The sequence below is a fragment of the Hyperolius riggenbachi genome, chromosome 4 (genome assembly GCF_040937935.1).
Source record: "Hyperolius riggenbachi isolate aHypRig1 chromosome 4, aHypRig1.pri, whole genome shotgun sequence".
In the NCBI taxonomy this organism is placed as follows: Eukaryota; Metazoa; Chordata; class Amphibia; order Anura; family Hyperoliidae; genus Hyperolius; species Hyperolius riggenbachi.
This window is the reverse complement of record NC_090649.1, coordinates 238,759,871-238,780,811: the sequence shown is the minus strand read 5'-3', so window position 1 is coordinate 238,780,811 and position 20,941 is coordinate 238,759,871. Positions and strand designations below refer to the sequence as shown.

The window sequence follows — 20,941 nt, the reverse complement described above, 5'->3', positions numbered from 1 at the left end:
CACGTGATAAGCACAATAGAGACAAGCACGCCTAACTAACCATCAACAGACAAACACGAAACAAAGAACGTGAACGCTTGCTTAACGGTTACCTCATCGAGCCTACAGCAAGCGCCCGTATCAGACAAGACAGACAAACGAGAAACAGGAACTAGGCAGAAAGGATCCACCGCTCTTCCGCCAGAGCAAGTGTGATCCAAGCAGGGACACAGATCAGAAAGATCCACAGCCGCTAACGCTAGCGGCTAGTGCGATCTAAACAAGACAGATCAGATGAGGTAGCTGGTAGCAACCGCTGCTCCAGCTTACACTCCAGGAACTAGATCAGAAGGATCCACAGCCGCTACCGCTAGAGGCTAGTGCGATCCAAACAAGACAGAGCGATTCGCTATCAACCGCCGTTGGTGACAGCGCAATCGCGACAGACAAGACAGGACAGAATAGGCAGTACAAATTATACACAAACTGACTGCACTAACTAGGAATGCAAGGTGCACTCCTGAAGAATTAACTATACTAAGATAGCAGTGGCTGACACTCCAGGTGAGTCCAGCAGGAACAAACCTCTATGAACAGCGAAGCATTGTGGGACACACATAGTACTTATAGTACACGCCTCCAATGAATGTGGCCAGGCAATTTGCATGACAACGTATGCAAATTTCTCAGCAAGCACAAGCTGCAAAACTGACAGAAGGTCTTCTTTCCAGAGTCCTGCAGCATGCAGACCTGAATAATGATCAAAAGGCTGCCTGAGCGGATCGTTACACTCGGTAGAAGCCCTGTTAGCTTGGCAAGTTGTGGCCAGTCGGCGTAGACTCAATTTGCCCGTGCGCGTACCCCATCTTGCTCCCGCGGCTGGAAGTCGCTGCCGGCCACATGAGCATGGGAGGGCGCACACACTTGGCCGGGCCACGCATGCACATTACGTCCTGACTGGCCAAGTTAACAGGGCTTCTACCGAGCAAGCGTGGAGGCAGAGGAAGACGGCATGGGAGTGACTGGTGCGGAAAGGGCTGGAGGAAGCCCCAAGTATGTATAAAACTTTTATTTTATTACGTCTCAGGTTTCCTTTAAGCACACTGGAATATAAGTACATTGACAATTTAAATATGTTAAATATGTGAAAGAGACCACTATTGCAACAATGTAAAATACATGTGTATGCATACATATAAAATGTGCATTTGTCCAAGCCTAAAATACTCTATAAATTACTTTTTGCCTATGTCACAGTCCCTTACTGTAGGTAGTAAAACTGACAGATTTGACAGGTTTTGGATTAGTCCATTCCCTCATGGGGGATTCTCAGGGTTTTCTTTACTTTCAAAAGCAGTTACTGAACGGCTGTGTTCAGGCCAACTTCCAAAATAGTGTACAAGCTAATAGGGAGGCCAACATCTTTACATACAGAAGATCCTTTATGGGGAGTGTTTTGTGTAGAACAAAGTAAATACTGGGACTTCCCATGAAGAGATAGACTTGTCCAAAACAGATATGTCAGATCTGTCAAATTTTCATAACTGTACTGCACTGTTTTGCAAGAACAAAAGAAAAAAAAGGTTTTTATTATAGTATGTGACAGCAACATAATGAAAAAAATCATTCATGGTGCACTTTTTTTTGTGGCACAAATGTACATTTAGGAATTTCTGCTACCCCCCCTTTGAGAAAGCCGGAAGTCCGGCGAAACATGTCAGGACAGCGTGGGTTAGCGTCCTGAGGCTGTCCGCACCGGCTGCTGTGCCATCACGCACCTACCCACCACCCTACCTGCAGGCTGGACTCTGTTCCTCTCAGCACGCTCTGCTTCTGGACCCTGCTCCTTGCATTTGGAGTCTGGACTTTGTTCTCTTAAGCACGTCTTACAGCCGACATGTGACTCAAGTCTAGGGCACATAGACACCCTGGGATACACTCTCAGACGGCTGTTGCTGCTAACAGGATGGAGGTTTCCTTTGCATCTCCTGCTACATCTACGGATTGGAACTGACAGGACACCATTCACCTGGTATCGTATGCTTTGCCTTCTTGGAGGACCTGTTGTGTCCATGCTCTGCACTGCACGCTGTCAGCTTGCAGTGTCTGTCGTTCCTGCTTATGCATTGCCGGACTTTGCTTTGCTTCTTCCTTGTCCTGCAGTATACTGTCGCTTCTTACCTGTGCCCTTTTGAACTGCTTGCTTTATACAAGTGCTGTAACCATTGATGCTTGGAGTATTTACTCTTCATCTTCTATGTGGGTAGCGGATTGTGGAGTTACTGGAGGCTATCTGACACCTGATTGTCCCTGCAGCTGAGCGGACTCTTTACTTAAGAACTTGGATCTAGTCTGAATCAGATCATATTGGCTCATGCATGAGTTTCTATAGTCGAGTTGCTACCAGCAGCGAGTGTGGGGTTTAATGTGTATGGTGGTCTGCGTATGTGGCATGAGTGAGCGGTGTGTTGACAGCTATCAGGAGGTCTCTGTTTTTATGTGTGAAACCCTTTTTTATGCATTTTCCTTTTTTGATAATTAATAAAGCATTTTTTGATACTTTCTCAATATTTGTGTCCTTATTGCTTGGAGCATATGCCTCGCATTAATACCTCCTTAAGTGTTTTTTTTGGTAAAATACATGTGTATGCATACATATAAAATGTGCATTTGTCCAAGCCTAAAATACTCTATAAATTACTTTTTGCCTATGTCACAGTCCCTTACTGTAGGTAGAAAAAAACTGACAGATTTGACAGGTTTTGGATTAGTCCATTCCCTCATGGGGGATTCTCAGGGTTTTCTTTACTTTCAAAAGCAGTTACTGAACGGCTGTGTTCAGGCCAACTTCCAAAATAGTGTACAAGCTAATAGGGAGGCCAACATCTTTACATACAGAGGATCCTTTATGGGGAGTGTTTTGTGTAGAACAAAGTAAATACTGGGACTTCCCATGAAGAGATAGACTTGTCCAAAACAGATATGTCAGATCTGTCAAATTTTCATAACTGTACTGCACTGTTTTGCAAGAACAAAAGAAAAAAAAGGTTTTTATTATAGTATGTGACAGCAACATAATGAAAAAAATCATTCATGGTGCACTTTTTTTTGTGGCACAAATGTACATTTAGGATGCACTGTATATATGTACATATATTTAAAATTTTAAAATTTTTAACAATTGTGATCCTGTAAGGGTCACTGTTGCAAATTTAAGGATAATTTGTATTATGGAATTGAAAGAAAAACAGTATTTCAATATGCATTGCTGTATCTGTTTTTCAGGCAGACAACAGCCTTTCAGTCACAGAGAGATGACAAACAGAAGACACGTTAACTCCATTTTCTGTTTCTGCTGCAACTGCTGCCACTCCTATTTTCCCTTTTCCATCGTATAGACTGTTCGCTACTAGCAGCCTAGTTCTGAGTTTGACAAGTACAGTTAGGATCCCCGCTTGATCCCAAGGGAGCGCAGGCATGCGGGAGCAGCCAGGCACACAAGCAGGGAATCCTCAATGTGGCGGCGGTTTGTATTGGCGGGTGTTTGTAAGTCGGGATTTCCTGCCTTTGCCAAATAAGATGCAGGGACTTTTTCTCCCCATTTTTGGGAGAGAAAAAGTGTGTCTTATATGGCAGAAAATACAGTAAATTCAGTTGTGCACAAGTTGCACTAGAGAAAGCAAACAGCACATTATATATTTTTGTCACAGATTCAGACTTTTAAAAGGCATTCATTGGATTCACAATTTGTGAATCCAATACAGCTATTTAAAAAAAGTTACAGGCCAGTGCAAGTTATGTTTCTATTGTGTTTGTTAAATGTATTGCCCAAATCTACACGTACCAAAGTCCACATTAGTCAGTAGCAGGGGTGGGCTTTTGAGTCCAGAAGTACTCGAATTCGGAATTCGAGGGCTCACACCTGCTCAACAAAAGTCTTTTAAATGCACAATTATCAAACAACTTTTGTTGATGATATAAAACAAAAAAAGTTGTTTGCTATTGTTCAAACAACTGATAAGACGCAGCTCAAGTAAATCAACTGTTGGACTGATTCGAGCTGCATCTTATCAGTTGTCTGAACAACAGCAAACAATGTTTTTGGTTTGTTTCAACAACAAAAGTTGTTTGATAATTGTGCATTTAAAAGACTTTTGTTGAGCGTGTGTATGAGCCTTAGTAATGGAATTAATTAAAAGTATTGCAGACTTCTGTACACATTGCCATGCTGGACACAACTTCTCTCAGTTGTTCGTCAAGTCAATCTAACTGTTGGATTGACTTAAGCTGTGTCTTATCAGTTGTTGGTCGCTTCTTATCAGTGATAACTCCTTAACAAAAGTTGTCCAACTTCTTCAAGTTGTTTGATAATTGTGCATTTAAAAGACTTTTGTAGAGCATGTGTATGAGCCATCCTGTGTTTAACTAAATGAATGCTGTTATGCTAAACAATGGTAGTATTTTATGTGCTGTAAATAATCTTTTAGAGCAAAAAAGAAATGCTGGGTTTCATATCGCTTTAAGCCCCATACACACACTCAACAGCGGTCTTTTATGCTTTCACAACTTTTTTTTGTGAAACAAGTTGAAACACCTAAAAAAAGTATTTTGCTATTGTTCAAAGAGCTGCTAAGACTGATAAGAAGTCAATCCAACTGTTGGATTGACTTCTTATCAGCTCTTTGAACAATAGCAAAATACTTTTTTTAGGTGTTTCAACTTGTGGATCAAGCAGGAATTCCAGCGTATTTTTATTACCATTACTTTCAGGAAAGCGCAGTTTAAGAAACTACTTAAACTTTTTATAAAACGAAACTTTTTATACATATGTGCAATTGTGTACTTACATTGACTTGTATCCATTGAACTGACTGCACAACAGGAAATTCCAGGTTGACAATACCAGAATCAGGAATAGTATACTGTTGCTGAATTACAGTAAGAGATGCAGTGTCGTTTCCAACAACTACCCTCTCAAAGTAGTATGGTTCAGTTCCCTGATTTATTATGACTGTAACAGCTGTGTCTCTTTCCTCTTTAGTTAAGGGTTTGTTGTCAGTCCTTTGTACTTGAAGCTGTAAAAAATTGTCACAAATATTTAAGTTAAAAGAGAAAAGATCACTTACTAAGGGCTTTATAACCACTTGAGGACCGCAGTGTTAAACCCCCCTAAATACCAGGCCCTTTTTCACTGAATTGGCCACTGCAGCTTTAAGGGCTCGCTGCAGGGCTGCACAACTCAGCACACGAGTGATTCCCCCCACACACCTTTTCTCCCCTCCAACAGAGCTCTCAATTTATTTCTTTTTTTACAAATATTTTTATTAATTTTTCAATTATTATTTGTTATTAAATACATTTATTTTTTTTATTTATTATTATTATTATTAAATAAATGTAATTTTTTTTATCCCTCTCCCTCCCTCACAGCGCGATCGGCTGTGATAGGCTTCAGCTTTCCTGCCTCTGGAGGAGGGGACAGCCGAGAGACATGGCTGTGCCCTGTACCGTGCTGCCTTAGATTGCAGCGCTGTACTGACTTAATAGACGGCGGTTTCACCGCTGGGAGACTGATGGCAGAACGGAGCTTCGTCATTCATGCGGAGATGATCTCCTGCAAATCCCCGCCCCAGGACTTGACGCCAATTGGCGTTAGGCGGTCTGGGGGCTGCCACCGCTCTCACGCCCATTGGAGTGAGGCAGTTGTTATGAGGTTAAATGAAATGTAAAACCTGAACATGTTTCTCCCCACCTGGGTCCATATGCAATTTGCAAAAAAAAAAAGTACCAAACAGTAGGTGAAAAATTGGCTTAGAAATCATTTTGAGTTTTTTCTTGCTTGCTAGAGGTTTAAAAAAGTACTCTATTGTCAAGGTGTGTACATATCACCTAGAAAAAAAAACATATCACCTAGGAGAAAAAGTTGAACGCATATGGGCCCTGGTCATCTTCCATTGCACTTACGTAGCAAGCAGCATTGCAATAATTACTGAATGGTTTACATTTTACTGGACCAACTGTAGAAAACAGGCAACACCAGATAGCATAAGAGCCACACAAGATGGACCAAGATCTCTATTGTACTGATGGAAATCATCAAGGACCTTTCAGAGAGCAACTGGGATACTTAAAGCTTACCTGAAGGAAAAAAGTGCCCCTAGGAAGAAATGATGTTCCTTCATTTCACCCTCCTATTCCTTCCCACATTCACTCCTCTTAAAAGGAGGGAATTGGAGGGTGACAGGAGGGAACTTCGCAGAAGTCCTGTTCCTTCCTGACAGAAAATTCGACTTAAGTCAAAAGTGAATTTTTTCTAGGAGTGATTAGGGAGGGGGGGGGGGGGGGGGAGGCAGGAGAAACAAGGAGAGGAACGGACAATGAACAGAGGTACGTGGATCCAGCATGACCATACCTCTGTGCTTATTGGCTAAGACAATATCTGCATAGAGTTTGTATGTCCTCTGTCTGTGGGGGTTTCCTCTGGTCACTCAAGTCTCCTCCCACACCCCAAAAACATACCCCTCAAAATTGGCCTTAAACTAGCGTATGGCCACTAAACTGTCACTGTAGTAGGGACTAAGTTATGCGCTCCTTCAAGGGACAGTTAGTGACATAACCAATGTTTCTGAGAAGTGATATGGATGAGGTCAGGGCTATGTAAATGCATAATAATGATACTTGCCTATTTTCATATTTAAAAAGTACCTACAGTATATTTTCTCTTATAGTACCAGGGTGGGTGCCAGTAGTTGATTTGGGGATTTTATATTATTTGTGCGTATAGTTGAGCTTTGACCCTATCCCTGCCAAGCACATACCCTGTTAGCGTTGGCTAGGAAAGACTTTAACTGTAAATAGCATACGCCATACATTATTTTGCGGTTTTCTCTATTGAGAAGCGGTGGGGAGGGGTGGCCAACATCATTCCTCCCTCCACGTCGGCCCCCCTTCTCTGCTTCCCTGTGTGACCTGAGCAGCGGTCGAGTTGTATTTACTCACCCAATCGCTCGCTCCATGCCACATGTCCCCCGTCTGCAGCGCATCCTCTCTACTTCCTGTTTCCTCTATGACGCGATTACATACACATACAGGCTCAGGAGAGCAGAGAGGTGCCTGCAGCTGTCGGGGGGCACGCCGCTTGGAGGGAGCGATCGGGTGATTAATTACAACACCACCGCTGCTCCAGCCAGGCAGGGGGTCCACAGGAGGGTGGCCCATGTGGAGGGAGGGAGGATGATGTCGGCCCCCCTCCCCGTGGTGGCCCCAATCCCTGCTACCTATACTGGGGACTCCTATACCTATGCTGGGGCAACTATACCTACTACCCTATACTGGGGGTACCTATACCTGCTACCTATATTGGAGTACCTATACCTGCTGCCTATACTGGGTCACCTATTCTTGGCTATCTATACTGGCTGCACCTATATCTGGCTACCTGTACTGGTGGCACTTATATAGTGGTGGCACCTATACCTGGCTACCTATACTGGCTGCACCTATACCTGGCCACCTGTATTGGTGGCACCTATACATGGCTACCTATATTAGCTTCACCTATACCTTGCTAACTGTACTGGGGGCATCTATTCCTGACTACCTATACTTGCTGCACCTATGTCTGGCTACCTGTACTGGCGCACCTATTCCAGAACAGGAAAAGTGAGATACCACAGTACATATCTGGTATCGTTGGATTCAGGGCTTTATAAACATTAAAGAGAACCCGAGGTGGGTTCTAACAATGCTATCAGCACACAGAGGCTGGGTCTGCTTATACTGCCCAGCTTCTGCTGCTATCTCGATCCCCCCTAAGTTCCCCCCGCGCTCTTGCCTCCAATCAGCGGGGAGGGAAGGGATGCGTGCGGGGACCGGAGCTATGGAGGAGGCAGGGAGCGCTGAGACTGACAGCTGCAGATGTAAACAGCCCCTTTGTTTACAACCGTACATCGCTGCGGTCTCCGGCAGTGCGGTACGAGATCGGCGATCCCCGGCCTCTGATTGGCTCAGGATCGCTGCGCTCTCTAAGAGGCTAATGCCTATGAGAGGCAGAAGAGGACGGATCGCCGTCCTGTTCCATACAGAACACGGAGGGGAGGAAGGAAAGGGAGGGAAGGAGAGGGAAGGGGAGGGAGGAGGGAGGGAGGGAGAAACAGCCTCATACAGGCTGAATAATTAAAAAAAACAACTGCGACAGCGATCGGATACCTCGGAGACATGTCCCCTTAGGGACAAAACAAGGAGGTAAATCCGATCGCAGGGCTCCATAGCTGGGCTGTGCAGGGGGCTGATAAAACTGCACAGCCCAGCTGAGCAAAAAAGAGCCTGGTCGTTAGGGGGGGGTTAAGACTGGGGACCTTAAGTGGTTAAATTGGACCTAGACTATGATACATGCCCCTCCGAGGGACAGTTAAGTGACAGGACAATATATGCTCTGTACAGCGCCGCGAAATCTGTTGGTGCTATGTAAATACTTGAATAAATAAATAAATTAAATAAATAAAGAAAATAACACTAACTGCGAGAATAAAAATCCTTTCATACATTACCTGAGCTGTAAAATTGAGGCCTGGGGTGAACACTGGTCTCTGCCTAATAAGCTGTAGTTTGTATTCTGCATATTCTTTTCTTACTGAAGAAGATGTTTTTACTGCAGTACCTATAAAATAACAATTAACTTATTCACATGGGTGCTGTACACTTAAAATCAGTTTCCAATGAATTAATGTGTTTGTTTTATGTATCATGCAAAAAAAACCCAAAGAAACTCAAGTTTATATTTGCAATTTACAATATTTTATTTCACTTTTTTTCTGTTGTCCGGTTTAAATTCTGATTTTCTTTTGGCATTCCATATTAATGGTCAGAAAACAAACAAAATAGATTAAATGTGGCTGCCACTCAAGATATTGCAGTGCACAGCCCAGTGTCAAATCCCAGTGCTATATAAATGCATAATAATAATAATAATAATAATAATAATAATAGTAATACTAATAATAGATAATGGGGTTGTTTTTATGTAAGTGTGTTTAGGAGGATCTTAAGGCATTCTGTAAAGCCTGCACCAAATAGCTTTTTATGTGTAGAATAGCTCAGTCAACTGACCACAAGAACTTCCTGTAAAATGGACTGCATGGCAAGGTCCAGCATTAAACCAGTATTCGACACATTAAGGTCTGCAGAAGATTCTTTACTTACCCCTGACATGGTGCACCGCCTATAGTGTCCCTTTTCCCCTCCCCCTTTTAATGCACTTTTGCGTCAATAACGTTCATTATGCTTGTCTCTGCCCTTTTTCAGAAACCCTCCACTTGCCCAGCAGTTCATATAGTATTTTGTTCTGCTGCTGCTTTTCCTACTTATTTTCTACTTATTATCCATTGACCTTGCATTAAATGCACCACTACCTAGGATTCTTTTTTCAGGTACACATTATTTTCTTGTGAAACAAAACAAAAAAAAAAGCTGCCCACATTATGATTATTTTATAGTGAAACATTGCCGCATTACAATTAATTTCTGGTGAAACACTGCCCACAATACGATTATTTTTTAGTGAAAGATTGCCGCATTATGATTATTTTCTGGTGAAACATAGCTGCATTATCATTATTTTTTGGTGAAACACTGCCCACATTACGATTATTTTCTGGTGAAACATTGCCGCATTACAATTAATTTCTGGTGAAACACTGCCCACAATACGATTATTTTTTAGTGAAAGATTGCCGCATTATGATTATTTTCTGGTGAAACATAGCTGCATTATCATTATTTTTTGGTGAAACACTGCCCACATTACGATTATTTTCTGGTGAAACATTGCAGCATTACAATTATTTTCTGGTGAAATGCTGCCAACATTACGATTATTTTCTGGTGTAACATTGCTGCATTACGATTATTTTCTGGTGAAATGCTGCCCCATTACGATCATTTTATGGTGAAACATTGCTGCATTACAATTATTTTCATGGGGAGGAACCATGGGGGTGGGGGGGAGTGACAAAATGGTTAGAAGCTCCCCCGAAGGGAGGATTGACTTATTATATTTCTTAGACATTTTTGAGATTTACTTTAAGTCCACCACACACTTAACTATCAATTTCTAGTTCATTCTGATATTGAGTACAGTACTGGTATTTCCATCTGGGTAGAGGCCTATTTTTCTTGTTGATCCTGTGCATACAATTGCCAATCAGACATATCAAAAAGATGCTGGTGTAGTGCCAAACATTTTCTTATGAGTTAACCTCCATGCATGTACCTGAGTGTCGTCCTGAGAGGTTCCGAAAGAGTTCCCCACTGACACCCAATGCGTATCGCGGTGTAAACCCACTTTGTCAAAAGTGGACAGGTTACTAACTTATGGACTCAGGATTTCTGGCTTTTTCACTCCTAAATACCAGCTCTATTGTGATGCAAGAGAGATCACACAGCCATTTTTCCACTTCAAACTCCCAGGTACTATTCAACACCTGGTGGCCTAGGCCATAATACTTCCCATAAGCTATTGCTTAAACATTGATTTAGCTCTTCTCCCTCACTATTAGTAAAAGGGCAGGAGAAGGGAAGGGGCAGAGACTACAGGTCTTTAGGACCCTGCATTTTAAATGCAAGCTAAAAAATGTGCAATATTAATCTGTCCACTGGACAAGATTATGGCTTTAAAGTGAAACTGTTAGTTTATTTTTGAAAAGTGCTTGCTACTTAATTTCCTACACAAACTACCAAACGTTTCTGCAAAAGGTATTGACTTTTTTTTCTTCAAAAGTGCTCACACATACTTCAGCAACAAGGATCATGCCTGGGGATGAAAAATATGGCATTTCCTGATGCCATATATGTGCATGCAGTAAAGTAGGGTAGGTGTAATTAGGCACCCCAAAAAATTTAGCTATGAAAGGAAGTGGTGCTAGCTGAATGGCTGCCAAGTGTCTGCTGACTGTGAGGTAAGGGGTCAAAGTTTAGCTCAAAGATAATGTATAGGGGCGAATCGAACACGCCAAATGTTCAGTGTTCACCGCAAATGCGAACAGCCGATGTTCGCAGAATACTGCTCATCGGCGAACTGTTCGGGCCATCTCTACTCTTTGTATTAAAACCAATGCTTTATTGTACAATCAGTGGCAGACTATCCATATTAGAGCTGTACAAATGCATACTTCCCAACTTTTTGAGATAGAAAAGAGGAACACTTAAGCCACACCCCTGCCACACCTCCTACCATGCCCCTGACACTCCCCTAGTCACACACACCATAAAGATTCCGCAAGAAAAATATGTTGTTTTATAATTCCAACCACACTGGTCCTTTCTATCCTGGTTCATTTCCCTTCAAATTAACATTTGAAAATAAGAAATATATAAATTGAACGTATAGGCATAAAGTTACTTTAAACAATTAGTCAATTAAACACATTTTTTCAGTAGAAAAATACATATACTGTATTTACATAGACCTGTAACTCAGTCCTGAAAGAGGGGGAAAGAGGGACAGAGGGATTGAGTTCCTAAAGAGGCATTGTCCCTCTAAAAGAGGGACAGTTGGGAGCTATGCAAATGGCCTCTACCAATAATGGTTTTCTATTTGTTTTATTTTTAACCAGTGTCAGACTGGGAGGAGGAAAAACTGAGGGAATCCACCTTCTGGCCAAGAAGCAGTAACCCTGCGTTATCACTCCTAATAGAAACTTGCAGCAAGTGTTCACTGTGAGCAGCAACACCTGATTAGTGATTACTGCTACTTGGCCAGAAAGTGGATTTCCTCAGCTTTTCCAGCTCCCAGTCCAACACTGTTTTAACACAAAAATGTAAATCATGTAAAATTGCTTTAATGAACAATTGCAGATACAGTTTGCTGATACCCTACCGATACCAGAACCACAGGGTAGGGACACCACTGCTGTAGCAAAAAATATTAGCCTTCAGAACAGAGGCGTAGCCAGTGCTGGTCGTAATGGAAAAATCTACGCTTACGGATCATTACGCGTAATTTTACGCTATTACGCATTACGGAATTACACTTACGGCGTAGACATTTATCTACGGTTCATGTCTGTAATTACGCATGGCCCTTACGCAATTACGCGTAAGAATACCGTAATGCAGGTTGTTACGTTACTGCCTTACACATAATTTCCTACTACCAATTAACGCGTAAGGCAATGCTCCCAAGCGGAAAAGTTGACGCATAGATCAATGTTAGGTAGCCGCCGACTTTAAGGGTTATTAGCAAAGCCCCCTTAATTGCTGAGAGCCTCAAATTTGGAGAATATATTAAGGAGATCAGAAGGAATAAGAGGAAAATTTTTTTTTTCAAAAAGACCTTATAGTTTTTGAGAAAATCGATGTTAAAGTTTCAAAGGAAAAATATATACATTTAAAAACCCGCCGACTTTAACGGTTAATAGCAAAGTCTGCTTAAAATTTAGGAACACCAAATTCCCAGGGTATATTAAGGGGATCAGTGGGAATAAGAGGAAAAACATTTTTTTCAAAAAGACCTTATAGTTTTTGAGAAAATCGATTTTTAAGTTTCAAGGGCAAAAATGTCTTTTAACCACTTTGTCCTCCTTGCCGTATAAAAACGTCAAGGAGGACAGGCGCGCTCCCGCGGCCGATCGCGCGCGTGCACGCGCACTCCCGGCCGCGGAGTCGGTAGCCACGGAATCAATTTATCGGGCTATGGAGCCCGATCATTGATTCCTCTCCCCCGTTGAAAAAGTGACAGCTTCTCTCGGAAGCTTCGCTCTTTCTGAAGCTGTGTCTCTCTAAGCGTACATTGTACGCTTAGAGTGACGTCATGTAAAAAAAATCGAGATTGCCATCTTGTGGCCAAAAAGTAAAACTACAAGTAAATTCCCAAAAATATTACAATACACCAATATTTCCCCAAATAAAACACTTTTATATCCCACCCTCCCAAAAATGCCCACATAAAATGTTTAATAAAAAAAAAAAAAAAAAAACATTACTATAAAAAAAAAAAAAAAACATAAATATTTACCTAAGGGTCTAAACTTTTTAAATATCTATGTAAAGATGAAATATTTCTCTCTATTTTTTTTTTATAAGCTTGTAAATAGTGATGTATGCAAAACGGAAAAAATGCTCTTTTATTTCCAAATAAGATATTGTCGCGATACATTGTGATAGGGACATAATTTAAATGGTGAAATAACCGTGACAAATGGGCAATAACAATACGTGGGTTTTAATTATGGAGGCATGTATTATTTTAAAACTATAATGGCCGAAAACTGACAAATAATGAATTTTTTCATTTTTTATTCTTATTCTTCCTGTTAAAATGCATTTACAGTAAAGTGGCTCTTAGCAAAATGTACCCCCCAAAGAAAGCCTAATTGGTGGCGGAAAAAACAAGATATAGATCAGTTCATTGTGATAAGTAGTGATAAAGTTATAGGCTAATGAATGGGAGGTGAACATTGCTCGGATGCATAAGCTGAAAACGACTGAGATGTTAAGTGGTTAAATGCGGAAAATGTCCGTTTTTTTGCACAGGTAACAATAGTGTATTATTTTCATAGATTCCCCCAAGTGGGAAGAGTTTTACTTACTTCGTTCTGAGTGTGGGAAATATAAAAATAAAACGACGTGGGGTTCCCCCCTCCCAGACCTCTTTAACCCCTTGTCCCCCATGCAGACTGGGATAGCCAGAATGCGGAGCACCGGCCGCGTGGGGCTCCGCACCCTGACTATACCAGCCTGCATGGTCCATGGATTGGGGGGTCTCGGAAGGGGAGGGGCAGCCAAGCTTTCCCCTCCCCCTCCGAGCCCTTGTCCAATCCAAGGACAAGGGACTCTTCTCCACCTCCGATGGACGGTGGAGGTGGAGGCCGCGATTTCCTCGCAATAGCCTCGGAAATGTTCTATCAGTTACAATGTAACAAAGTTATTACAATGTAACAACTTTGTTACATTGTAACTACGCCGCACCTGACGTCACTCGCTGCTCAGCCGCCGCATACACTTACGCGTCCGTGCAGGACGCTAAGTCCCCGCCGGCCCCCGCTGTCCACCCCGGCTATTGCGAGGGATCATTTATTTAAAGGGACAGGTAAGTATTAATGGTTAATTAAGAATATTAAAGGACTTTTTTCGTGGTTATGTTTTTTGTTCAATTAAAATACTTTTTCTAAGTGTTTGTGTGTTTATTTACTTTTAACTCTTAAAGGAAATGGGTAAGAGGTACAAGTACCCCTATACTCATTTCTCCTGGGAGGGGGGGTGGGCATCTGGGGGACCCCTTTTTAAAGGGGACTCCCAGATGCCACCATGAACCCCCCCCAGGAAATCGCGGCCTCCACCTCCACCGGAGGTGGAGAAGAGCCCCTTGTCCTTGGATTGGACAAGGGCTCGGAGGGGGAGGGGAAAGCTTGGCTGCCCCTCCCCTCCTGAGACCCCCCAATCCATGGACCATGCGGGCTGGTATAGTCAGGGTGCGGAGCCCCACGCGGCCGGTGCGGAGCATTCTGGCTATCCCAGCCTGCATGGGGGACAAGGGGTTAAAGAGGTCTGGGAGGGGGGACCCCACGTCGTTTTTTTATATTTCCCACACTCAGAACGAAGTAAGTAAAACTCTTCCCACTTGGGGGAATCTATGAAAATAATACAGTATTGTTACCTGTGCAAAAAAAACTGACATTTTCCGCATTTAAAAGACATTTTTGCCCTTGAAACTTAAAAATCGATTTTCTCAAAAACTATAAGGTCTTTTTGAAAAAAATGTTTTTCCTCTTATTCCCACTGATCCCCTTAATATACCCTGGGAATTTGGTGTTCCTAAATTTTAAGCAGGCTTTGCTATTAACCGTTAAAGTCGGCGGGTTTTTAAATGTATATATTTTTCCTTTGAAACTTTAACATCGATTTTCTCAAAAACTATAAGGTCTTTTTGAAAAAAAAAATGTTCCTCTTATTCCTTCTGATCTCCTTAATATATTCTCCAAATTTGAGGCCCTTAGCACTTAAGGGGGCTTTGCTATTAACCCTTAAAGTCGGCGGCTTTTTTATATTATACGGGAGCGTAATATTACGCGATTACGGCAGACTGTGTAATTTCAATAGGAGTTTACTGTCTTACGCGTAATTTGTTACGCGTAATAACGTAACCTACAGTCTACGCGTAATTAATTACGTGTAATACCGTAACCTTACACGTAATGCTTACGGTGCATTTGTAGTGAATTACGATGCGTAATTACGCTAATGCGTAATTTCGGCCCAGCACTGGGCGTAGCTAGAAATCATGGGACCCCGTAGCATAATAAAAAAAAAATTATTAGGCACCTTTGTGTACCCTCCCCCTGCACCAGTTTTAGGTAGCCAAAGGTGGTCCAAGTATTAGGTAGCCCTCCAGTATTAGGTAGCCAGCGTGCTTGCACCCCTCCCCCAAGTTAGTATAGATAGCAAGTAGGCTTTCCCCCGCCTCCCAAGTTAATATAGGTAGCCAGTGTGCTTAGCTCTCCCCCCATTAGTATAGGTAGTCAGTGTGCTTTCTCCCCTCCACCATTAGTACAGGTGGCCAGAGTGCTTCCCCCCTTCCCACTATTAGTACAGGTGGCCAGTGTGCTCCCCCCCCCCAGTCAGTATAGGTGGCCAGTGCACTTACCCCCTCCCCCATTGGTATAAACGGCCAGTGTGCTTTCCTCCCCCCCCCCCAGTAGTATAGATTGCCAGTGTGCTTTCTCTCCTACCCCCATTAGTACAGGTGGGGGGATGCTACATCGGCAATGTGCAACAGAGAACTTACCTCCCGAACTCACCTCCCCAGGAAGCTCCACTGGCAAGCTATCACATCCATGCATCGCGTCTCCATGATAACAGCGCCCCCTCTCGTCACATGACAAGAGGGGGCACTGTTGTCATGGAGACGTGACTCCTAGAGGAGCCGGTGGTGAAGCCCAGAGAAGTGAGTTCGCTGATGCACTTCAGTGCACGCAGCGCTGACCCTGCACCACAGGGTACCCGCCGCGGGTCTCCATGAGGCGTGCAGCAGACCCCCATCAACATCACAGCCAGTCAGCCACACACTTGGGACCCTGGGACCCCCCTGGCTAATCCTGGCTACAGCTGGGGCCCATAGCAGCTGCTCTCGCTGCTATGGTGTTCCCTACGCCAGTGCTTCAGAACCTCTGGCAGCTTATAGTTAAACCAGACTCTCTGTGTTAGCCCAGTGACTAAAAGGTACTAGCTTGATTTGTGCTGTCAGGATATAGATGGGCTGCAAGAGCATTCAGCGTGCCTTGCTCATTCTATTGCGGTTTATAGAATAAGATCAAGAATTACCAGTTAATTCTTCGGTCACCGTGGCTGTTATGTTAAGTCCTCCCCAAATCTGAAGTCTGATTATTTCTTCAGCCGTGAAGGTAAAATTCACAGATCCTGAAATCTAAAAATAACAATAATAATTCAATGCCTTGAGTCTAATTACTCTTGTAATGCAATTAATTGCAGACTTTTTCACAGTGTGTTTGGGTGCAGGTAGGGATACAAAGCAAGTCTTGCTGTGGCAGAGTCCTTTTTTGCTCCTTTATTTAAATGGGTCAAGTACTAATACATATTGTAACCCATGGGAAAACAACATTTATTTTTCATTTAATCTTTCATTTGTTTGGTGGAAAATAGGTTGGATGGCCATACATCACGTGATTTTAGCAGCTAATCAACCAAGAGACAGATCTCTCTCTGATCCTATCTGATCGGACAGAGATCTGTCGTCTGCTATAAATCAAAGGCCGAAAGTTTGCAGTAATTTTGCAGGGACTGGAGGTTGGCTGCGCTGGGAAAGGGGGGGGGGGGGGGGGGGAGAGAGAATTGGTGCTTTATGATTCTTTAAAGAGTCAGTGGCTTCCTGGTTGGAACCTAGGGCAATCTTCGCACTGTAGATCTTCTGACTTTGGTGTCACGTGATCCGATGCGAGTCAGGTGACACACTGGGAACTGGGAACGCTCTGCCACTTGGGTGAGACTGCCACATGTCTGAGTTCCGGAATACAGTGCTTTACTTTATTATTGATATTATAATAATATTACTAATGAACAAATATATTGTAAATGATATTCAAAACCCCAAACATCCACCTGAGCTACACATAGTAAAATATTGAACAGAAATGTAACCTTACATTATATGTTGTATTGATTGAGGTAGATCTTTCGGCAAATAATGATTGAGCTGATATAGTTACATTTCCCTTTACAGGTTTTCCGTAGTAATATCTGTAAGAAACAAAAATAGAAATATCCCTTTCACAAACAGAACTCTGTCAGTGGAGATGCTGCAACTCTGATTATGCCACCACTAAAAGATAATAAATAATAATAATAATAATAATAATAATAATAAAATGGACTATTTTAGCAGCTAATGGTAAACACTGTTAATATAAATGGATGTGAATTTTGCATAATTCCTTGCAAACTGTTTGTGAGCTTATACTTCGGTTTTCTTAAAATGTCAGAAATAGTTTTGGACGTATTATTGCTATCAGCGAGGATAAGATAGAGAAATACATTATTACTTGGTCAACCTGGATTGAATTTCAGTCTGGCAATACCTATAATTAGAAGGTGACTACATGTATCATCATTTACATTTTTCTCATTTTGAGGTTGCCCATTAACGGTACAACTTTTAGCGAACAATCATATTTTCAATAAGATAATAATACAATAACATTGCTTTTCTCCCACAGGACTCAAAGCGCATAGTTATCTCTCAGATCAATACAAGGTTTCAGGCTGGACTGTGTTACAGAAGAAATAATCAGGCATTCATAAATATCAGACTAAAGAGGTAGCTTTTCAGTTTGGCGTGCCATCTGCGTCTGTGCAGTAGAGCGGACCTGATTGGGCTCGGCTGCCTGCCTGCATCTGCCTTATGTAGGGAGGGGCCCAAAGCTCTGCTCATTCCTACTGGTTGCTAGAGTTGGGCCGAACCTCCGATTTTACGTTCGCGAACCGGGTTCGCGAACTTTCGCGGAAGGTTCGGTTCGCGTTAAAGTTCGCGAACCGCAATAGACTTCAATGGGGATGCGAACTTTGAAAAAAAAAATGTATGCTGGCCACAAAAGTGATGGAAAAGATGTTTCAAGGGGTCTAACACCTTAAGGGGGGCATGGCGGAGTGGGATACACGCCAAAAGTCCCCGGGAAAAATCTGGATTTGACGCAAAGCAGCGTTTTAAGGGCAGAAATCATATTGAATGCTAAATGACAGGCCTAAAGTGCTTTAAAACATCTTGCATGTGTATACATCAATCAGGTAGTGTAATTAAGGTACTGCTTCACACTGACACACCAAACTGTTCACTGAACAGAACAGGTATACAGTGGCGGGTTCACTGAACAGAACAGGTATACAGTGGCGGGTTCACTGAACAGAACAGTTATGCAGTGGCGGGTTCACTGAACAGAACAGGTATACAGTGGCGGGTTCACTGAACAGAACAGGTATGCAGTGGCGGGTTCACTGAACAGAACAGGTATACAGTGGCGGGTTCACTGAACAGAACAGGTATGCAGTGGCGGGTTCACTGAACAAAACAGGTATACAGTGGCGGGTTCACTGAACAGAACAGGTATACAGTGGCGGGTTCACTGAACAGAACAGGTATGCAGTGGCGGGTTCACTGAACAGTACAGGTATGCAATGGCAGGTTCACTGAACAGGTATGCAGTGGTGGGTTCACAGTACAGGTATGCAGTGGTGGGTTCACAGAACAGGTATGCAGTGGTGGGTTCACAGAACAGGTATGCAGTGGTGGGTTCACTGAACAGGTATGCAGTGGTGGGTTCACTGAACAGGTACGCAGTGGTGGGTTCACAGAACAGGTATGCAGTGGTGGGTTCACAGAACAGGTATGCAGTGGTGGGTTCACAGAACAGGTATGCAGTGGTGGGTTCACAGAACAGGTATGCAGTGGTGGGTTCACAGAACAGGTATGCAGTGGTGGGTTCACAGAAAAGGTATGCAGTGGTGGGTTCACAGAACAGGTATGCAGTGGTGGGTTCACAGAACAGGTATGCAGTGGTGGGTTCACTGAACAGGTATGCAGTGGTGGGTTCACTGAACAGGTATGCAGCCAGGGACAAGCTAAGCCTAACTAATCTTTCCTATGAGAGAGAGTGTGCAGCAGCTCGCCCTACTCTCACTAATGCAGGCACACGAGTGACCGTAATGGTCGCCGCTGCCTGCCTTTTAGTAGGGGGGGGAGTGGCTCCAGGGGCTAGTGTAGCCTAATTGGCTACACTGGGCCTGCTGACTGTGATGTAGAGGGTCAAAGTTGACCCTCATGGTGCATTATGGGGCGAACCGAACTTCCGCAAAAGTTCGCCTGCGGGATGCGAACGCGAACCACGGAAGTTCGCATGGAACCGTTAGCAGGCAAACCGTTCGGCCCAACTCTACTGGTTGCTAGGGACATTATAATTCCTTCAACCATTTAAAAAAAATGCACTTCTGCAATGTACTCGAAGTCATAATTACAACTCCTAACCATAATTATGGGTGTAATTAAGAATGCACTTTTAGTCTCAACTCCCTATTGAGGCTGATTACAAATTATGACTTTGATGTCGTAGTTTGCAGTTGTGTCTCCTAATTACGGATATCCATAAATTCCAAGTCATTACATCCAACACTATTCTGGACCATGCTAATTGAAATCTACACTTTGTTTGTGTCCTGTTTTTCCTGCCAGGGCATAGATTTCAATCAGGTGCTCAGTCGCTGAACTGACTTGCTCTGTGTCAATGCTGACAGCAAAGCTTCTGTATCTCAGCTAGGAGCCAGTTTCATACTGAAGTGAATGGGTCAGCACTACACTTTGCCAAAAAATGTGTGCAGCAGTGCAATTACGCATCGCACTGCTGCTCAGCACATGTAGTCTGAACATCAGACAGTGCCTGATAGGAATGCATGGTCAGATCCAGAGAACACATAGGTAGAGATGGACCGAACAGTTCGCCGGCGAACGGTTCCAGGGGAACTTTGGGTGGTTCGCATTCGCCGGCGAAGGCGAACTTTGGCGGAAGTTCGATTCGCCCCATAATGCTCCATTAAAGCGGAATATAACCCTGCATTTTAACTTTGCTCTAAAACAGTGTTTCTCAACATTTTATTGGCATGTACCCCTTTTATAACCCTGTACTCACCAAGTACCCCCTAGCATAGTAAACATTATCACAAGTACCCCTTGACAAATATATATTTCATCGTAGTACATGATAATTAGTTCTAAACAATTTTCAAGCATTTACTATTGCTTTTAATTAGCTAAAACACTAATTTGGTGTTGTTTAAATAAGATTTATAATTTTCTAAAACTCCAAATCTGTTATTCTTGGTTAATTATATCAAGCCCGAGTACCCCCTGGAACCATCAGACGTACCCGCTGGGGTACGCGTACCACACGTTGAGAACCTAGGCTCTAAAACATTATTTACAGCATATTATATGCAAAAAGCATTTTTTTTTTACTAGACCAGTATTGGAAGGGTTAAACACAGAGGTTTCAAGTTCCGTGGAGAGATATGCAGAAGTTCAGATTGTTACATTCTAATTAGTTAGATGTATCTATTGATAAATGTTACACACTCTTTGGCTGTCCTCCAAGCTCCTTCTCAGTCAGAGAGATGAGTCACATTCAACACTTAGATACATTTATGTAAACAAAATGTATCTATTTCATCTTCGATGCGTCTGCAGAAATCTCCAGGAACTTTAAAGCCCTGTGTAACCCTTCCAATGCTGGTCTAGTAAAAAAAAATGCTGGTTGCATATAATATACTGTAAATAATGTTTTAGAGCAAAGTTGAAATGCAGGGTTATATTCCGCTTTAAGGTCAACTTTGACCCTCTACATCACAGTCAGCAGGCACATTATCACCAATCAGACTACACTCTCTCCTGGAGCCTCACCCCCCGTAT

General features: G+C 42.8%; 1 protein-coding gene across 1 annotated transcript in view; it reads right to left on the bottom strand.

Moving 5' to 3' along the window:
- LOC137571815 (CD109 antigen-like) overlaps positions 1-20,941 on the bottom strand; it is a 121,672-nt gene that overhangs the window by 64,952 nt on the left and 35,779 nt on the right. The window contains 4 exon segments of the mRNA XM_068281493.1: positions 4,827-5,054; positions 8,529-8,638; positions 16,297-16,399; positions 17,136-17,229. Coding sequence (XP_068137594.1) covers positions 4,827-5,054; positions 8,529-8,638; positions 16,297-16,399; positions 17,136-17,229 — 535 coding nt within the window.